The sequence below is a fragment of the Bombus pyrosoma genome, linkage group LG3 (assembly GCF_014825855.1).
Source record: "Bombus pyrosoma isolate SC7728 linkage group LG3, ASM1482585v1, whole genome shotgun sequence".
In the NCBI taxonomy this organism is placed as follows: Eukaryota; Metazoa; Arthropoda; class Insecta; order Hymenoptera; family Apidae; genus Bombus; species Bombus pyrosoma.
The window spans coordinates 8,374,342-8,390,350 of NC_057772.1; the positions used below are offsets into that span (position 1 = coordinate 8,374,342).

General features: G+C 36.6%; 1 protein-coding gene across 6 annotated transcripts in view; it reads right to left on the reverse strand.

Annotated features, from left to right (window-relative positions):
• LOC122566215 (soluble guanylate cyclase 88E) overlaps positions 1-16,009 on the reverse strand; it is a 32,815-nt gene that overhangs the window by 1,053 nt on the left and 15,753 nt on the right. For all 6 annotated transcript variants that reach the window (XR_006316437.1, XM_043723166.1, XM_043723168.1 and 3 more), the window contains exons 2-12: positions 12,110-12,300; positions 10,618-10,831; positions 9,853-10,126; positions 8,274-8,397; positions 7,694-7,835; positions 5,845-5,971; positions 3,766-3,970; positions 3,019-3,165; positions 1,934-2,066; positions 978-1,205; positions 429-758 (exon numbers count right to left, since the gene is read on the reverse strand). Coding sequence is in view for 5 of the 6 variants with exons in the window: in XM_043723166.1 (XP_043579101.1) it covers positions 429-758; positions 978-1,205; positions 1,934-2,066; positions 3,019-3,165; positions 3,766-3,970; positions 5,845-5,971; positions 7,694-7,835; positions 8,274-8,397; positions 9,853-10,126; positions 10,618-10,831; positions 12,110-12,277 (2,092 nt within the window). In the remaining variant the exon portion in view is untranslated. The remainder of the gene's footprint in view (positions 1-428; positions 759-977; positions 1,206-1,933; positions 2,067-3,018; positions 3,166-3,765; positions 3,971-5,844; positions 5,972-7,693; positions 7,836-8,273; positions 8,398-9,852; positions 10,127-10,617; positions 10,832-12,109; positions 12,301-16,009) is intronic.

Sequence of the window (16,009 nt, forward strand, 5' to 3'; positions counted from 1 at the left end):
ATTTCCTGCTCTATCTTTTCCTTTCATTTATCTTTCACTGTCCTCCGCTTTCTGGCTCTACTTTCAACCACCGAGTTAACGTCCCAACTGAAACTCGAGCTTAGAACGCGCGTCTCGTGTTCCTCGTTCTCTGTGCTTCTACCACCTAAACTTCTCGCATCGCCTAAACTTCGAAAACATGGAAATCCAGACGGAAGCGTGAAATACGAAACTCGAACGGTAGAATGTAAAAATACAAAAATATCGTGCGAAAGTGTAAATTTAACACTCGGTTCTATCTTTACCGAGCATCTTCTTACATCTCCCAATAGGTAGCTTGTGTAAATTACAATTCATCGAAATTTCAGACTCTTCGCGCTCTTTCTAGCATCCTATACGCGTAATCATGCTTACGGATAAACGATTTATCGTTTCAGAATTTTAGTTACCTTTCGAATCGGCGTTCTTCGTCGGTGAATTTGCCACTGATCGACGAGCAACGTCTTGGAACGTGATAGGCGAGTAAATTCTTCTTTCCTCGGGGATGAACGTCGAATCTGCAGGCGTTGGCGAGACTATGTTCGAACCTCTCCTAGACAACGTGTCCAAGCATTTTTGATTTTCGTACATGGTGGCTGTCTGGAAAGTAGCCGACGTCCCTGCGGACACTCTTTTCTCGGTGTTTCTCGTGTTCCACTGTGTCGGTTCTTGAATGGTAATTCCTTTCGTCGACGACGATCTATGCTCCCTTTTTTCTAACCAGTAAGTCTTCATCGTACCTGAAATACACGCGATATTCTGTAATCTGCACGTTTGGAGTCGTTTCGATGCCACCTTCTTCAACCATTTCGTTGGATCCCGATGATATTTCTGATATTGGATTGGCAACTAAGTGATTGCGGATTTTCCCATTAGGTGGTATTGACAAAATCCGCAATCACTTAGTTGCCAAGCCGATGTTTCGCATCGAATTATATCTCACAATGCTAATTTCATACCTTTACCCTTCACTTCTATCTCCCCTCGTTCTTTAACTTTATACGACGGTGACAATAGTTCTCGCGTGGATTCTGATATGTGTATTTGCATTGCCTGGCTGGTTGCCTCCATACGAGATGCCGTGTTCACCGAATCACCGAACAAACAATATCGTGGCATTTTCAAGCCGACTATACCGGCCACCACAGCACCGCTATGGATACCGACTCGTATTTGAAGATGAAGACCTGAAGTAGGAAATTACAAGAGTGTTATAGTCACTAGAAAGAAAAGAAACAAAAAGAAGAGAAGAGACGAATACGCAGGATAAAGGAGCCACGTGCGATTTCAACGACTTTGAGATATATCGTCGATATCGTCGTTCTGAATCATTTTTTCTCTGTACTCTCTGTACTAATGAGAACTCGACATATAGATATAATAGCGAGATTCTTCTAATGAATCATTTTCAATAAAATTAATGAACAAGTCTTCGAAATATTCGCAAAAATACGTTTACCATTGCGTATATACAGTGCTAAGCGTTCTTTAACATTTCCTCTTGATTCAAGAGTGAATATTCACAGTATTTGCGTATTATGGACCTGTTAGGAGGAGAAGCAGACTCGTTGTTCTGCTTATTTAAAACCGAAGAAAGAATTTGTAGCTGAGAAAATCGTTTAATCCTATACAGGGTGAGTCACGCTATGGGGATAGAAGGAACAGATCGTAGGAGAGAATATTAATTTATATAAATAAGTAATAATCTTTCTATAATGTCGCTTTTACCAGCAACGATATACACGGTGAGCGTGAAACGTATCTTTCCTTTTTCAAATGGAATCGAATATACGTAGTATCTGTACATAAATCAATTTTTCAGGACATTTCGCGAAATATATCGATCTTCTTAACGCGAACAAAATTTCACCCGAAGTATAATTTGCAAATTAAGTTACCTGTCGCAGAAATTTACCTGTGGATCGGTCTTTGAGGTCCGTGATCGCTTCGACCATATCGAGCGCCATATCACACACACGATCTGCGTGATCGTTCTCCTTCACTGGTGCACCAGATACCACCATGTAGGCGTCGCCGATAGTTTCGACCTAGCGGAACAAATTGCAAGGATTGTCATCAAATATACGTGAAATATTCAATACCCTGGATGAAAAGAACTATCGAAATACGTGGAAACGAACGTTTAACCCTTTCGCTTCGTCAGTCCAGTCCGCCGAAGTACTGTCACTGAACGGAAACGCGCGCCAGAGATACGCACAGTGTGCGTGGTTGTTGTATATACGTTTTCCTAAGTCTTAAATAACAATAATTCTTGTAAGAACCGTATATGAAATATCGTTTCACTGTCAATGAATTTAATAGATTTTTTAGCATGAAACGGTATACGATCGTTTGAATGTTTGAAATATATTGCGTGAAACGTTTTGATGTTGTTTCAACAATGAGTAACTTTAAGAAGCGATTAATCCAATGTGTCAATAAAATCAACAGAAAATATTCTGCCGATAACGGAAAAATATATTATTGACTACAGATAACACTTGTATATGCATCATTTGGATGCCGGATATATGGGGTGCCGGACCCAGGAGTCGTCGCGTGGTCGTCGCCTATAAGCGGCGCTCAAAGCAAAAGGGTTAAAGCAAACTAACCGTGCTGTGGTTCTCAAGTTCCTACAAATTTTCCATCTCCTCTTCTTTCGCAAAGAATACAACGTTCCCGATATTCCGACGAAATAATTAATTAAATCGTTACTAATTGGTGTGACTGAAATATTCAACGATAATTTCTTCGTACGTAATCCGCTGAAATATTTGATACTTCGAATGTTACGTACGGTGGTATTTTTGTTCTTGAACGTTTTAACGTTAGAATAGTAGAATCGCATCGACGATGACTGAGAAGAACGCAGCAAGATTTAGAAGGAATTTTGAAAAAGACGCGCGGTTTCTTTTAATGATTGTGCGTCGAGTACTCGAATAAAGCAAGAGAATGATTTTGAGGACGAATAAATGTCTAACTCTTACTACCTAAGAATACCTTATACACCCGGTTCCGTTCTGTTAACGTGTCGAAAAGGGAGTACATCGCGTTCAACATGGACACCACCTCCATCGGTGTGATTCTGCTGCAGATCTCTGTAAATGTCACTACGTCCGAGAATAAAATTGAAACGCTGTCGAACATCTGAAATAGTCATGATAGTGAAACGTGTTAATCAATCACGGTCAGAGATGATTACTCTTCTTCGACATCCATCGCTTTCACGTACGATAGCGTAAATGGTAGTCGTAACGAGAGGATACGGTACGTAATTTCGATAAACGTAGCGATCAATAATTTGGTAATTATTTACAAAGGGGACGATCTGATCGATTTCAACCACCCTGAAATACGTTGTCAAGGTCGGTGTTCCGAACAACTTTTACCTGTACGCGTTATCGCAAAGTTTCTGTTTCAATGAAATAATTTGGAAAATAATTACCGATAACTTCAGACGAGAAACAATTTCTAAAATAATACGCTGAAATGTTCAAAGATTCGAAACTGACGTATACGTTCGTACGTCGAATCATCTTGCATCGCGCTATAAAGTTCGCGATGAAAAATGTGATTCGCGAAATCTATGAAGACGTTCGAGTTCTGAAATTTTTAACATCGACGATGACGAGAATCTGGTTGCTTTATGACAAAGAAAGATACTTTCGTAGTATCGCTTTTCGATGGATGATAGACGATTTATTAGCGTACAACAGGCAACGATTCGTTTTAAACCATCGCTCTTACCTCGCACGTGTCTATCGGACTTTCGCCGTTTCTCAAACGATCTGCCACCTGTTTCGGTATCATCTGATACAGCAATTCGTCCGTGCGTTTCATCTCCTCGTCCAACTTTCTCATAGACTCCTCTAGCTTTTTGCTTTTCAATTGCTCCTGGTCTAAAGCTAACTTCAGTTCCACCGACTGTTGAGTGCCAGCAAGCATCAGGTCTCTATAACAAAAGGGACACGTGCTTTCTATCTATACAATCTGTTTTATCGTAATCATCGTGATACTGGCTTTCCGCAGCAATCGTGTAACTGTTGCACTCGCACTTGCACTTTGTATTTGCACTTCGCACCTCCATTCCCCGTTTGTCCTTTGCGCCAACTTTTCGTACACGCTGCAGTTTCAGGTCTGCTCTCAAGAAGTAGACTGCAATGTATACGAAACGTTTGCGCAAAAGATAAATGCAAAATGCAAGTGCAAAGTGCAAGTGCAAGTACAAAGTGCAAGTGCAACTGTAGGTACAAAGTGCAAGTGCAAGTGCAAGTGCAGGTACAAAGTGCAAGTGCAAGTGCAGGTACAAAGTTCAAGTGCAAGTGCAAGTACAAAGTGCAAGTGCAAGTACAAAGTGCAAGTGCAAGTGCAAGTGCAAGTACAAAGTGCAAGTGCAAGTGCAAGTGCAAGTACACAGTGCAAGTGCAAGTGCAAGTACAAAGTGCAAGTGCAAAGTGCAAGTGCAAGTGCAAGTACAAAGTGCAAGTACAAAGTGCAAGTACAAAGTGCAAGTGCGAGTGCAAGTGCAAGTGCAAGTACAAAGTGCAAGTGCAAGTACAAAGTGCAAGTGCAAGTACAAAGTGCAAGTGCAAGTGCAAGTGCAGGTACAAAGTGCAAGTGCAAGTGCAAGTGCAAGTGCAAGTGCAACGGTTACGTAGTTGCTGCCGAGAAACCAATGTCACGACGCCTCGCCGTCGCGAAGATTTGAAATCTAAAATGAACTATGATTATAATTGCGTATAACAATGTATCGTGCTGATAAATCTCTATGGATGTCGCGTACGAAATTCTTCTCGCTGTCGACGTTGATTGGTAAAGCGTCGTTTGTTAAGAATCGTGAAATGTTAATTGCTCCTTTTTTTAAGAACAACGACTGAAATGGTAACATTATGGGGCGTAATTAAAAAAAAGAAAAAATAGGAACTTTCTAAAGTTTTACGGTTAACCCGTCAAGGATCAACATTCATCTGTGATTTCTTTTTATTCGATTTTCGCCATTCGTACGGTAATTATGAGAAGGAATTCCAAAAATGTATTTAATATTTCTCTCTGAATGCTGTAATTTTTGTGGAATTTGAAAAAATAATATAGAGTACAAAAAGTACTCTATAGTACTGGAATAAGCTATAATACTTGTTTGCTAGATTATTTTTTTATGCTTCCAATTTGCATAATATAATCATTGTTCTAATATATTTCTTAACCTTGGCAAAATAATAATCTACGTCCTTTCAATAACGTTGAATTATTTTACTTATTAACCCCTATTTAATCCTCTTACTTTTTCTTTTTTCCTTTTATTGTTATTCTTGCTGCGTTAGGCTTTCGCCCGTTACAAGCATAATTAATAAGCGGTAGTAGGTAAATAAAAATTTAATTTAGAAAGAAGAAAAATAAAGAAGAAAATAGGTAATACAAATTTAACAAATAAAAGTAAAAAGGTAACGATATTACAAAAGCATATAAATAGATGTGTAAGCAACAAGTAAATAGCAGATTGCATCAACAATGGCTGAATAATCAGCCCAATGATTCAGTGAACCCGACCATAAAATTATCGTACAACAAATGAGAATACACAAAATAAAGAGACGTCGCTTTTTACATCTACCATACAGATCTAGCGACGTAAGTTAAATAATATCGATAATATCCATGTCAATTTATTGTATGATAGATTGCTCGTACGCAGATTATAACAGAAAAAAAAAAATGACAAGTAACGATATCTCGATAAAATTTTCTCCGATGCTCGAATTTAAACGAAACAACATGTACATTAGGACAACTTAGGAAGGCAGAAGTAATAAAGAAATGCACTGATACCTGCTAAAGTCATGCATCGATAGATCATTAATGTAGAGACCCGTTGCGATCAGGGAATTCAAATCTGGCATAACGGGCGTACCAAGATACATCATCATCTTCCAGTTATCCATGTATATCATCTGACCTAATGAACGTCGTGGATATTTGTTACAAAGGTTCAAACAATCAATGTTGAAACGAAGAAATTGCTTTGTCTATCGCGTTTTTACGTTGTCTCGTATTTTACGAACGCGAAACACGCGGTTCGCTGTATTCGTTTCGAATTAAATCGCCCGAAACGTTTTCACCTTCGAATTCGGGAAATATTTTAAACTATACGTGTTACTCGATAATATCTGTTTTTTTCCCCCTCTAAATCGATGATTTTTAAATTGCGAACTAGAAGCTTCCATTAAATAACAATTTCTATGTATTGCACTTCTTATATGTACGTAGTCTGTTCCAAAAGCGTGTGCAAGATTTATTTATAGAAACATTTCTAGGTAACATCTTCCAGAATTAAAGCGATCGCCTTAGTCGACAAAGATTTTCTCTTTTTTTAAGCATATGGGTGTTTTACGGCCTCGGTGTTTCAAACGAGATAATAATTCTTGTATCGATAATTTGCTAATGGTCCTTCTTATTATCTCGCGTGTCTTAATGCCGACGAACAGGGCTATGTGTAACGTGAATATTTTAATAAACTTGCCAGTCTACAATTGCGCAAATGTACTTTCTCGGAGCTAACAATCTAAATTATAAAGCGGACAGAGTCATTATCTTTGGAACAGACTATACATAAAATATAGAAGGTAGAGTAAGAGAACCAAAATTTTTCTTTTTTGTCACTGTCGCCTATTAAATTAAAGAAAAAACGTTTCAAAATACGTCTCGTTCGAATTCAGTCACGGCCATCTTCTTCGTGTTGCATGAAAATGATTTGTAGAAAGAAAATAATGATTTTCTTCGCGTCCCATAAGTATTTTCAAGCGACGTGTCGATTTAATCAAGAATTTAACTAAAAAAAAATATGGACAAATTATATTGCAATTACGCCATATGAGGATGATAAATTGAGAAGAAATCTCAAAGACTCTGATTAGATTCATATTTGTTTCGCAAATTGACGGCGACGTAAGATCAATTTAAAGTCGGCAAAGTTTTTACAGATATTAGAACTTTTTAAGCTAAAATTGTTGTCAAAGTTAGTAGAGCCCTTCGCATCGGTAGGCTAATTAGTTCAACGGAATAATTAATATATTTACAAAAGCACGTAACAACGTGGCGATAGCAAATAAATTTGTATAAATTGCAGCAATATATTATTCAATAACGTGGTATGTTAACTACAGCCCGATAACAAGAGCTACGATCGCCGAGTTTATTAGGTTCGGTTAATTAGAAATTAATTAGAAAATATACGACTGCCCGAAGTAGTCGACCGAATAATTTCTGACAGAACACCGATCGCTGCTTCACGTGTTTCCCGCTTTAGCCGTGAGTCTTACAAAGAAAATACTTGTTTTTCGCTAGAACCGTTCACGTACCTATTTTATATACATAGATATACGTTATCTTAAATAATATTTCCATTGTTCGAAGTGATAATGTCGAAGGACACCGATACACGATCTAATTTAAGCAGAAAAGAACGAGCCTCGACGTAACAACGAATTTTTCGCCCCGTTGTAAGTGGAATATTTGTAAAAGCCTAAAACATAGTACGAAAAATCGAGATGTACAATACACGATATAAACAAATGGTATAGTGTTAAATTTTTTAACGAAACAAAATAACAGTATCAAGTCGGAGATTAATCGATCTTTACAAGTGTAAACTGTTAAATGGAAATGTCAAAGAAATTACCTTTCAATCTCAAGGTTCTGTCGTCTACCGAGTCGAGTTCGTCGCTCAATAAAATTTCATCTTTCTGTCGATCTGGTGGCCGTTCTGTGAGAATTGGTTCCACGGTAACTAGCTCGAAAATATTATTCGTTCTGTTCAAAATCTGCAAAGAACAGGTAACAATTATTTCCATGAATATCCGCAGCTTATTTTTACAATCTAATTTGATGTATGAACGTCCATTCTCTACATTTTTTTTCTCGTAATGTCCATTTTCTAAATAATAGATAAATTTTGCTCAGAAATGTGCAAACGTTCGTGATTTAAATATACGAAAAAATAAAAGCTATGGATGTAAATTATAACGTAGAACAGGAGTAACAAGGAAAGACAAGGTTTTGGCAAGATCCAATGAAGTAAACTGAAGAAAAGAGAGATTAAAGAATAACATAATAGTAAGAAAATATTACCAAAGGGAAATAGTTCGTATTGCCAGTTAAAAATAAAGGAAAGCTGGAAAGGATCAAGGAATAAGGAAAAGCACAGTACAGAATGAACAGAGAGGTGACAAAAATAGAACATTCTCTAAAAATATACGTACCGAGTGAAATTTGAATGCAATGAGTGGTCTGACAAGGTCGAAGAAGTGTGTAATCTTTTTGCCAACTAGATCGGGCAATATTACCATCAAAGAATTTCCGATACTCCTTACGATCATGTCTGATCTAAAAACGAAAGCTTAATTACGCGCTGTACACGCACATCGATCGATAAAAAGATAAATAAACTTTGTCGGTAAAGATAGAAGCTTTGCCAAGATAAGGAAAACGCTTTATTGTATTATTTATAAACGATGACAGTCTTGAGATTTTCTGGTCGAACAAGCATCCTGGAGGAATTGTTTGCTGAGACGTTTCTGCATTGCCAGCATTGCAACTAGCTCCACCGGTGATCTCTAGACACGCACCGATGCTGTATCAGCTACTTGCAACGGAATATGTGCATTCTTTATATTCAAATGTTCCAAATGAAGTAATCCAACAGTTTTCAAGAAGAACAAATTACTTGACGTTTCGTCAGCGTTGCAACTAGCTTCGTCTAGACACGTCACCGATGCTGCACCAGCCAGTTGCAAACTAGCTAATCAACCGTGGAATATGTAGATTCTTTACATTCCAATGTCCCAAACAAAGTAATCTAAAGGCCACTGTCCACGAAGAGTCGCTTCATAGACGCGTATGATCGTATGATCTTAGACCGTGAATTTTGCCAATGTTTCAAGGTTCTCAAGTAAAAGGATTCAGGTGGATAGGTCGTGATAGGTACTGCTGGTGTACGAGATCTTCATCCGGGTTGCCTTCTTCTCAGTTAGGAATTGCGTAAAAACCCCGACTGTGAGTGCCGGGATTCAAACCTAGTCTTGAACGTTCGTAACCAACTGCTCTAACCACAGCTCTGCCGTCGTCTGGTCGAGGATAGGGTCTTTGTGTAGCAAGCCACGGGACAGAACCCGTTGGAAAGTTGCTGAAAGTTTGATGTCAAGTGCCGCTACAGGCTCAACCTGTATCGTCATTTATTACAATACAATATCCTCGTTATTTATTGACAAATTGCATTTTCGTAGAGAACCTCGAGATATCGACGATGTTATTGATTAACTGAAGACATCTCTCGGTCGCGTTGATGTTGGCAGTACTCTTCCGCGCAGCGATCATCGTAATGTAACGTACATCCGTCATCAAATTAAGCCGAATTTACACGGTTTCAGTTTGGCAAAACACGACGAACGAACGGTGCTCTCATGCTCGTTTCATCGGCGTACGAAACGAGAACGAAGGCAGCGTCGATCCGCCGTGTTCCTCCAAAGTGAAAGAACGTAAATTCGGCTGTGACATCGCCGGTAACACGTTGCAACTATAAAGAACGTAGCGATAGAAGACGAAAGCGTGACATTTTAATAACACGACAAAATGTATCTCGCTACAGTTATAGATGGATCGTCCAGCAGACCAAATGTCTACGAAGCGACTCTGATGGACACGACGTTCCGCTGACAGTGGACAGTGAGTCTAAGACTTTCTAACAAGATTCCTCAGGATTTCACGGTTTGTTTGTCAGTTTTCGTAAGTGTCCCGATACTCTATGAACGAAGATGTAAATAAACTTGCTGCAACACATACCCGAAAACGATACAAAAAGGAAATATTTCAAACAAGACAGAGGCTCCTATTGGCAAATGCTTCTCTTCGCGTGTCATAGTCAACGAGGCTTGGGTAAAAGCCCTGTTATCAAAGGTGAGCTGAAAAGTGACGTGCACGGTGTCGAATAGAATCTCCTCGCGCACCAGCTCGATCTGTAATTCCTTGTGATAAAAGTGTCGGGCCACCTCTCTTATCTGACCCATCGTGTAATAAACGAATCCGCGTCGTTTGCTCCTGTAATGGAGGGTCAGGCCTGCAATGCACGTAATAAAAGTAAATGTAGACCACGAACTCTATTCTTAGCCGATGATATTGCGAATAGTCCGTTTTTCTATTTTAGCGCTTTGTAATTATAGACCAGTGAGACTGGGAGTAACGAGGATGGACAGTGGATGAGGAAAGAAATAATTTTTCGTTAATAAACGCGTGATCGATGTTGCTTTGTTCTTTCGCTGGTAAAAATGTAAAATCTACACACCCGCAAGGGTCACACTGATCGACTGGGAGAATTGAAAATCGGGGAAAAATTACTTATTGACGTTAAAAGCGCTATTTTTTGTAAACTTGTGGAAATGAGTGGTTTATCTTTATACAATTGAACGTTCTTCGTGTAGTTGGACTAATGACATCGCGATGCTTATTACAAGAAATGGAATTGATCGTTTTGCTTCCTGAGACGATCGTGTGAAATCGCGAGAATAGCGTAATTTCACGGTACATGCGATTCATTTGGAGGTTGTTTACCTTGCCGCGTCTCGTTCTCGCAAATAAACGAAGGCGCTCTCATCCTAGGGTAGGAGAATTTCAGATATTCGTGTAAATTGTCCAATCCATTAAGGAAATCTCTTACGTGACGCCCAAGTACTGAAAGCACACGATCATAACCGTACTGGCCAACGAATCCGACGAAGTGTACACCCATCTGATCGAAAAATTCTTTTTCCGTTATGCCAAGTACCTGTAGTACAAGTTAGAAATGTATTCGATTGAATTAAACGATATCAATACACAGGGTATACAGTTTAAAGGTACGTAAGTGATAAGGTAGAGTAAAGCTTTTCTAATCAACCCATTAAAAAACCAGGCAGTGAAATAGCACGTGATAGTCACGTAAACGTAACATTAGCGAGGAAACGTAGAAAGAAAGTCATCTGTGTATTCTTTCAGGCTGTGCCAATGTGCAGAGTGAGTCACCTAAGAGTTTAAACTGAAATGTTCTCGATATTATTAACCGATTAGCTGTTTTCGACGAGTATACTCGTCACGAAGAAATGACAATGTTTCGTGTTGTAGCGAGCCCTGTAATTCAGTAATTAAATTTAAAAAAAAAGTTGTTTCATTACAATTTTTAATTCTATGTTATAACAGCCACGCGTACTCTATGTTCGACGAGTATACTCGTCATCGCTTACCTTTTACGACATATTTTAGGTACACGTTTTGCAGAGTTTTCAAAGAAGTCGCAACAGCTAAGTGTTTAATTATATCGGAAAATGTATCAGATAAAAGTCGAATGGCTTGAAGGGAAGTACGTTTCTTTTAACGAAAACTTTTATTTGCACGTTCTCTTCTCTTTGACTCTGTTCTTTTAAACAACACGTGTCTCACCGATGTGTTTGCGAAAGCTTATCCCTTCGTCTTTTAAATGAAAACTTTTAGTCTTAATGATATTCATTAACTATGCTGAATATGTCGAGATAAAATAGTCTCGCGGACAACTTGTTCGTGTACGCGAGTAGTTTTAAGAAGCAAATGTGAACCTGACCATCGAAAAATAGCCACGTTAATTTCATCTTCTTTCCATTGTACAAAATGAAACAGATAAGACAAAAGCGAAAAAACATTTATTTATGTATTATCGTTTGTTTCCGATTTAAATCCAAATGAAGAATAAAATAAAACAATAAATTATATCTGGCGTCGTTCGAATGACTTTTGTTTAAATAAGAAATCTTATTCGAGATTAAAATATTGTTTCAATCTGTTATTTATTATTTAATCGGTAAATAAGACCTTGCCCAACACTTACTATAACGATATACATACATCGAAATAACTTAAGTACCTAGCACAAGTATTAAGTACATAGCATTAGTATTAGTCTGATTAAACTTCATCGGTACCTACTTCCACTAAATGTCCACTTATTTTTGTCTCCGACTACTGTAAGTCATGCGTTCCTTTTACAATCGATCATTAATCATGCACTTGCGCAACGAAATTAACAAACACATACGTGAATAGCCTTCTTCGCTAATCTCGGTATAAGGTTCTCAGGGTAGACCTGATGAACGCTGAAACTAGGTTGATCTACGGATGCTTGTCGTCGGATCTCCTCCCATCTATCTTCCCCGTACACCTGTCGTATGTACTCGGACATGTTTTCCAGAATTAGGCCGTACATCTTCGCTAATTTTCACTCGCTTCCTACGATAAACAGAAGAAGAATAAGAAGGATAGAGAATGTTAAAAACGAAGAGTTTGATAGCTTGAGGTTCTTATTTCATTTTCTACGCATCGATCTTTCCGTTAACATCAAACGATGGGATAAAATAGGATTTTCAGTCAAGTTATACGATTTATCTTGCAATTCGCCAATTTCTGTTACGAACGATGCTTACTATTCTATGTAACGAAGTACAAGTTGAAAACGTTATTAGTGGCACGATAAATAGTAAAATATTAGATTGCTCCAAGAGTTCCTTTCGTTTTATATGGGAATAATGGATGCACAACACTTTCTGTTTTATATTATTTCATTAAATCATGTGTGGCCCATTTTGTGATAGTAGAACAAAATAATAGACGCACAACATTTTTTGTTTTATACTATTTCATTGAATCATGTATGGACCATTTTGTAGTAATAGAAGAAAATAATAGAAGCACAACGTTTTATGTTTTATATTATTTCATTAAATCATGTGCGGTCCATTTTGTAGTAGTAGAACATATTTTGTTTTACTATTATAGAATTCTGTGAAGAATTCTGTGTAGAATATTCTATTATTATAGAAGCACAACATTTTATGTTTTATACTATTTCATTAAATCATGTGTGGTCCATTTTGTAGTAGTAGAACAAAATAATAGAAACACAACATTTTTTGTTTTATATTATCTTATTGAATTATGTAGAATCCCTTGTGTAGTAATAGAACAAAATAATAGAAACACAACATTTTATATTTTATATTATTTCACTGAATTATGTATGGTTCATTTTGTGATAGTAGAACAAAATAATAGACGCACAATATTTTTTGTTTTATACTATTTCATTGAATCATATATGGACCATTTTATAGTACTAGAACAAAATAATAGAAGCACAACATTTTATGTGTTATATTATTTCATTGAATCATGTATGGACCATTTTGTAGTACTAGAACAAAATAATAAAAGCACAACATTTTTTGTTTTATACTATTTCATTGAATCATGTATAGTCCATTTTGTAGTAGTAGAATAAAGTGGATGGTACATGATCCAATAAAATAATATAAAAGAAGAAACACTGTGCATCTGTTATTTCCTTATGAAACGAAAGGAACTGTTGGGACAGCTTAATATGTCATATATTTGACATATCGTTGTCAGCTCCATGATCAAATAATTTTCTATCGACACAACTAAAATACACATTAATTCGTTATTGGTTTCAAATAATAATTAACAATAAATATATAATAAATATGTTCGCGTCTATGAACAATAGCTTCTATTTGAATTAATTCCAATTCTTTTCCTCTTAAATTTTAATTGTATTTCCATAATAGAAAAATTATGGATTAACGTGTCATATGCAGGAATTAACATTGCAGTCTCGGTAATCCGGGTCTCTTTTAGCCAAAGTTCTGCATTATCCGCGCTGCTTTGTACTTTATCATATCTTTGTCTTTATTTTTCTTTTTCGAGATTTTAACACGAAAAGTACGAAAGTGTAAGTAGCCAGGTGAAAACGATTAATCGACCTTTTAATCGATTAAATAACGAATTAAATCTAAATACACGTTCAATATCATGTTATCAAAATTTCTATGGTTTTATCATACGATTTACGAACGCTAATAGATCTTTCCGTATTATCAAAATTTTCGATTATCCGAGGTAAACGTCGATCCGCATCACGCCGTTTTCTTAAAAACGAAAAGATCGATTATGATCGTGAAAGCCGATACGGTGATTAGTCAAACTGTTAACGTAAAATGTCGAACAATTGTTACATTTGTTGCTATAGATATAATACAATATAGATAGGATACAATATAAAGTTTGAAGTCGCTGTCCGTAAAATATTTTTCATCCGAAGACGAAGAGTCTTCTGCGAATGGGCCATGCAAGATTTATGACACAAAGCTCGTAATATTTCACCACTTTACATCTGTATAATGATTCAGCATGGAATTAAAATGAAATGCTTGTCAGATATGAGCAGAGTGCATTTGATTTATTTCCAAAATGCTTTACATTTCAAATGTTTCAACTTAATCTTCTTAAAATAGTTGATGCACCGTGTACAGAAAGAAGCAGAAATCCGAGAACGAAGACACGTTGAAACAAAGAACGATATATTTGTAAAAGGAAAGATCACATGGGGACAACAAAATCGTAAAAGTTGTAAGAAGTTAACTTCGTGTCGCGTACAGTTGCAACGTTCCAATTGAATCCGATAATAATCAACCTCGTGCCTCGGTGATACACCGCAAAACGAAAAATATAAGAAATGTTAGAAAATACTTTATTATCGAAAAAGAAAATACCTCGATACCGGCGTAAATTTCGTATTTCTTAAATCCCTTCTTAAATTTTTATTCTGTGTTTCATTGTGTATTTTAATCGTATTTTAGTTATGCCGATAGAAAACTATTTGATCATAGAGCTATCAATGATATGTCAGATACATGATACACACATGACATTAAGTTTAGGAAATTTCTTAAATTTCCTAAAACCATAAGCTTCTTGCTACTTAACGCAGCGACAAATAATTTAACAACAACTGAGATGTCTGAAGTACGGAATGTAATAATACGTGTTCTGATTTATATTTAACGAATGATATTGTTATATATACAATATATCTATATATACAGTATATCATAATACCCTACACGTTACAAATTAATTTCCAATTTTCAACTTTATTACTTACGTTCAATACGATTAATACTCGACGTTTCAAAAACCGAGAGATTTGTTTCCAGAATTTGCCTCTCCCAAGAAAATAGTGTAAATTATTCTCCACATTTCAATTCATGGAATTACCCAAATATCTTTTGTTCAAATGAATTATTACCATACCGATATCTGTTCTATGATTTTATTTCCGACTTTCTACTGTTCTATCAGACACACTTATCAGATAATTGTCGATGGCTATGCGCGTAAGTAGATCGCTTGCGGTATCTCGATAGAAACGATACTTTTGGAAACTTAACTTAACTCAGATTTAATTATCCCGTTTCAAAAATAAATACAGCCGCTCGCAAAAGTGTTCGAACACTTAGCACGATAAATTTTTATCAACGCGTCACGTGAACTATGCGAAATTTTCCGAAATTTCGTTGCCACTGTAACGAGCCACTACCATCGTCATTATAACATCGTGATTTATAATTGTAAAATTTGAAACAAATTTTAAAAAAATAATACTAAACTATAGAAATTACGACAAATTTATCGCAAATCTTTTTACACCTGGTCAGAAATTGGTACGTGGCAGTAGTTACAAACGTACAATTAATGATAAAGATGGTCTCATTCGGATATCGTGGCTTATTAATATAGCGAATGATCGACTGTTCAAATACTTTGGTCATCTTTGCAAGGTATGTACATCCGATGAATATCCTGCAACGTTCATATAAAATTTCGGATTCGTTTCAATTGTTACGAATATGATCGAGATGTTCGTGTTTCGTTACAGTGAACTGTTGATTTGAATGGAAATGTTTTATGTATAAAAAAGTTTCTAAAGAATCGCATATTTCAATTAATTTCAAGCGATCTTCTAGCCTAATTACGTTTAATGATTTTTAACGTTTAACGATCTCCAATTCTTGTCATAAGAATGAATACGTTGCAAACAATCTTGTCCACTATATGTTAGACAGCTGTGTTGTAATCTTAC